Raw genomic sequence first — 5,544 nt, forward strand, 5'->3', positions numbered from 1 at the left:
CTGTTGCCCTTTCGGGCTTGAACTGATGGTAAAACTAACGACATTATTAACTGTCTTGATATTTACTTTGAAAGCTGACGCTCGCGATTATGGTAAGGGGCTTTACATTTCCGACGCGTGCTTGTGGTGTTCGGCCAATCACAATGCACTGGGTCAGTTGGCCAATCAGAGCAGACTTCGCTTGTCAAAGGAGGGGACTTTGTTGAAAACGACGTGTTTGAGAGAGGTGGGGCATAGAGGACCTACAATAATGTACAGTATTTGAACATTAAAGCATGTCAACATATTCTGTTACACCAAATACACAAAATAATGATCTTTAAAATAGCATCATATGACCCCTTTAAAGTTTGTTAAATGCATGATATGCTGATTTAATCAAATGCATTACATTTTATTTGCCGTAAGCAGTAAATCATTGCATATACACCAGAAAAAGTGGCTTTAAGTCCATATAATGATTTTTTTTTAAATAATCCATTTCAGAATTGAGTTTGCCATCTGTCTGTCTGTAGAGGCTGTTTACAGACGACATGTTCTTGTATTCCGTCTGTGCTATTTTTTGATATACTGTATGTTGGACTATATCTGCGGGCTCTCAACAACTGCCGTCAATTTAGCAGCTATTTCAAGCGTGAATTGTTTGAACAAGCCATGTTCTTGAACTGGACTGGAGAGGAAAGTTTTTTGAAAGTTACAGTATATTTATATAGTGCAACACTTTTATTTGAAAAGGTCAATTCTGTTTTTAATGATGACCCTTTTAAAGCATCACCTTACTGAAATATTCAAGGTAACATGATGACATTAAAATGTAATACTTTTATGTCATTGCAACTAGCTTGCAAGGACCACAAAAGGAGATGATTAGCAGAATGTCCCTGCTTCTCATCCACTTTCATTGTACAAAACAAAACTCAAACATTTAGCTAAGCCGCTTATGTGTTCTATGAAAGATAGGAAGCTACATGGGTTTTGAAAGACGCCAGGAAGGAGAGTAATGCCACAGTTTCGTTTTTAGGTGAAGTATTCCTTTAAACTTTAAACAAGTCTCTTGTATGCAGTTTCTTAAAGAGTATTTCTGTGCCTAATTCTTATTTCCTTTCGTTTTTCCTTCCATTTTGGTTGAAGCTGCAGACAAGCTAAAAGAGGATCTTCAGGTAAGCTGTTAAATGTGCCAGGACTGTGCAGTAGTGCTGTTCATCTCAATTGAGCTTCTCTGCATGCTGAAGGTGAAAAATAGATGCCGTCATGTTCAAATGTGTGTTCCTAACACTAAGTGGCTGGGTACATCTGAAGCTGTTAGAGCAATCATTGCATCATTCATTGGGAGCAAAGGCTTTGTTTTACTCAGCTTTGACTGATGGGACTCATTAGCCACTGCAGATTGTGAGTGTTGCATTTACCTGCTATGAAATTTAGTAGGAAGCCCTTCTCTCCTACTCAAATATAGTTATATTTCCTTGTAAAACCACAGACTTTCAGGAATAGTTCACCCAAAAATAAAAAGTGACACCCTCAGGCCATCCAAAATGTATGGGTTTGTTTCGTCACGGGAACAGATCTGGAGAAATTACAGTAGCATTACATCACTTGCTCTGCAGTGAATGGGTGCCGTCAGAATAAGAGTCCAAACAGCTGATAAAAACATCACAATAATCCACAAGCAATCCACACAACTCCAGTCCATCAATTAATGTCTTTTGAAGTGAAAAGCTGCATGTTTGTAACAAAAAAATCCATCCATTTTGAGTGAATTATCTCTTAATATCCTTGAGATACACTTAAGTGCAAACAGAATATCTAGTGTAGCGTTAGTTCTGGCAGTCACGTTAGTCAAGCTCGCATCAGCTGACTCTCAGCAGATCCCCATCAACCTATAGGAATACGACACCTATCTAAGCATTCATATATAAGGTCCCTCAGTATTATCAGCAGTTTTCGCATTGCTCAATAGCTAATTACCCTCCTCCATCCCCAACTCCTCCTCTGTCAGTCAGGATTCAGCCTTCTGATTATCCTTTGAATCAGACTAATTCTAAAATGTGTACATAACATTATTGAACTTTACCGATATCTGCAATACATTTATGTTGGTTCTGTTCTGTTTGCCCTGGGGGGGTTATCGCTGCTCTCCCTGCTCTCATCCATGCTAGGCTGCATGGATGCGCAGGGAGTTCTTGCCCAGAACAGAATCATACCGCCAATGCAAACTGTATGCTAATTGTCAATCTCAAAAGAGGGCTTACAATGACTTACAAAGATACATAACAGTTACAAGTGTATGCACTACTTGCTTTATGCAAGCACTATATAGGATAAATCACTATACAGGATTTATCCTATTATAAATAACAACGTTTATATTTTTTCTATTAATCTTTGAGTTAACATGTACTAAACATGAGTGGAATTTGCACCGCAGCGCCCCACACCTTGATGCTCATGACAAGAATAGCATGTATAGTTATCTTTATTGAAGTGAATTAGGTTTAAATCGCCGTCATGCATGAATGAATGATATTTTTGCAATTTTACACATAATAATCCACGATGATCACATTACACAAAACTGAAATTGCATGTCAAAATAACACATTGTCAATATTTTTTGAGATGTCTGTCTGTATGTCTTATCCCTCTTTTTAATTATTTAAAACCTTACAAGCTTATTTTGTGAATCATTTTTCTTGAGGTGTTTTGGGCTGTATTGATTTTGAACTACACTACAGTCATGAGGTCTACTTCTAAATTTAGTCTCAAACTAGACCAGTCAGGGAAAAACCGATAAGGCTGGTCTAATTTCAGACGCAGCTCAATGTTACATGTCATGTTTTGTCTATTTGACAACAAAGCCAGGTTCCCCAGAGAGCTGCAATCATGAGACTATTGTTGGTCCGTGCTAAATCCTACAATGTGAAAATCTGCACAACAAAAATGTCAGTTTTCCCTTTGAGATGCTGCTTGTACGAGACTATGGCTGAATATGTCATGCGATAGGTCTTCAAAGTCCCCTCTGACGTGTTCAAGCTATGGATCTCACAATAGAGACGTCTCTTTAATGTAATCCGTAATGCTGGAGCCTCATATCCATCACTGGATGAAGAACACGCCCTTAAGCTGAAGGACATCTCCCTAGTTTTGTCATTTGAGAATTGTCAAAGTAGGGCGTGCAGTATTTGTGGTGTGCTGATATGGCCACAGATGACCTATCGGGTGTAGTTTAATCTGTCCAGATTTCAGCCACTCCTTCCTGGAATCACATTCACACCTGCTTAGAAGAATAACCTAAAAGCAGCCATTCAAGAGGTAAATATCAACACAAGAGGACAGACGATAGGGAACAGATTGAACATTAGACTCCTAAAACTAGATAGAGAAAAAAATCACAATTGAGATTTCGGTTTCTTGTATATCTCAATTGTGTCTACTAGACAGCAGTGAGATTAAATTGAGAGTTTTGTTTAAATCCTCTGCTTCCCTTTTCTTTCCTGAGAAAAAAAAACAGTCATCTGTGTGTCTGAAGAGTTCTCAGCAACTTCTCAAACTGCTCAGATTTGCCATTACAAATCAGATATTTCAGTATGAATTTATTTAAAAAATTACTGTAAATGCGAATATTATTTCTTTTACATGAAACTTGTTTAAGACTAAATCATGATCCACATCCTACTTAAAAAAAAGTTCAAATCAGACATTGACGGTTTTAGTGCCCAAAACCCCTCTAAAACCACTCAAGACAAGCAAACAAGTTTAGGGTGGTTTAAAATATGTTTTATGCAGGACATACATTTAATATCTCAATACTTTTGCATTGTCAAACAATTGTCTTATGTATATATACACTAGCGTTCAAAAGTTTTTTTATGTTAAAAAAAAAGTCTCTTAATGCTCGCTACGGCTGCATTTATTTGCTCAAAAAATACAGTAAAAACAGCAATATTGTGAAATATTATTACAATTTAAAGTAACTGCTTTCTGTTTGAATATATTTTAAAATGTAATTTATTCCTGTGATGCAAAGCTGAATTTTCAGCATCATTACTGATGAAAACCGTTGTGCTGCTTAATATTTTTTTGGAAACCATGATACTTTTTTCAGGATTCTTTGATGAATAAAAAGAAGAGCATTTATTAGAAAACATTTGTAAGATTATAAATGTGTTTACTGTCACTTTTGACCAACTGAATGCATCCTTGCTGAATAAAAGTATTCATGAATTCTTTTAAATATCTTACTATATATATATATATATATATAAAATGTATCTATTTATTTTTATCTATATTCTTGTCCACAACCTTGGCTTGTGCATTTTTCAAAATTATTCATTTTGTGCTCCACAGATGAAAGACATAAAGGCAGTTTTAAACAGGTCGACAAAACACGACGGTGAGTAAATTGACAATTTCATTTTTGAGTAAACTATTCATTTCAAGTGTGTAACCAGTTTGGTTACAGTCCAAATGAAAGTCTGTTTGATTAAATTCATTTTAATGTTATGAATAATTCGTTCTCACATGTACCATTCCATATAAAAGCGTTCGTAATTTGTTGTGTTGTTTTTTAAATATTCCTTCAGCTTTCTATTGTTAGTTTTCACTGACATTGCAGGGCAGCAGCAATATGGCACATTTAAGGAACAGTTTGCACAAACTACTGTGTTTAAATAAAGGTCTACCAGCTGTTGAGGAACAGATGTGCTGTTTCAGAACAGCGTTGTACTCGTCTGGAAATCATCAAAAGTCCTAACTTTTCAAATAGAAGAAAGTAGCAACAGTATTCATGTTGGCATGTTTCGAGGCCGTTTCAAGTTCGATTAGGGGAGTGCTGGGGTAACACTGCAGTCTAATACTTGAGGCACCTTCCATAAAAGCCAAATATAGTTCCATCGATCCATTGACGAAACCTTGAGACGGACGTGTAGACGCCGGGGTACTGGGCATCAGCACAGCCATTGCCCCAGGAGACGATGCCATAGACACGGCCCTCACACACCAGCGGCCCTCCAGAATCACCCTGCAGAAAAGACAATCATATATTAATATGATTTTGGACAGGGAGGTCAGATGGTGTGCGAGAAGAGTGATCAAACTAGAACTAGAAGGAGAAACTCACAACGACACCAGAACATGTGCTTTCACAATTACTCGGGTCTTAAAAATTGAGCATTACGTAGCAGATTGAAGGCGAGGGGTTGAAATATATAGATTTACAATGTCAGCCAAAATATATTTTTAGTTTTTATTTATTTTATTTTTTTTGCACTGCCGTTCAAAAGATATGTAAGCTAAATTTAGCTTTTTGTCATTACACTCTCAAACGTGAGAGTGTAAAGATATTTATAATGTCGCAAAAGATTTCGGTTTCAAATAAATACTGTTCTTTTGAACTTCCTGCTAAAGAAGCAGCAGTACAACTGTTTCAACACTGATAATAATCAGACATGTTTCTTGAGCAGCAAATCAGCTTATTAGAACGATTTCTGAAGGATCATGTGACACTGAAGACTGGAGTAATGATGCTGAAAATTCAGCTTTACA

The 5,544-nt window shown here is 36.7% G+C and overlaps 1 protein-coding gene across 1 annotated transcript in view; it reads right to left on the reverse strand.

The window, feature by feature from the left end:
- Positions 1-4,424: 4,424 nt before the first annotated feature.
- LOC107664158 (trypsin-like) overlaps positions 4,425-5,544 on the reverse strand; it is a 7,669-nt gene continuing 6,549 nt past the window's right edge. Inside the window, exon 5 of the mRNA XM_016454616.1 lies at positions 4,425-5,020. Coding sequence (XP_016310102.1) covers positions 4,850-5,020 — 171 coding nt within the window. The 3' untranslated portion in view covers positions 4,425-4,849. The remainder of the gene's footprint in view (positions 5,021-5,544) is intronic.

This window comes from Sinocyclocheilus anshuiensis, unplaced genomic scaffold, assembly GCF_001515605.1.
Source record: "Sinocyclocheilus anshuiensis isolate Anshui unplaced genomic scaffold, SAMN03320099.WGS_v1.1 scaffold67, whole genome shotgun sequence".
NCBI classification, from domain to species: domain Eukaryota; kingdom Metazoa; phylum Chordata; class Actinopteri; order Cypriniformes; family Cyprinidae; genus Sinocyclocheilus; species Sinocyclocheilus anshuiensis.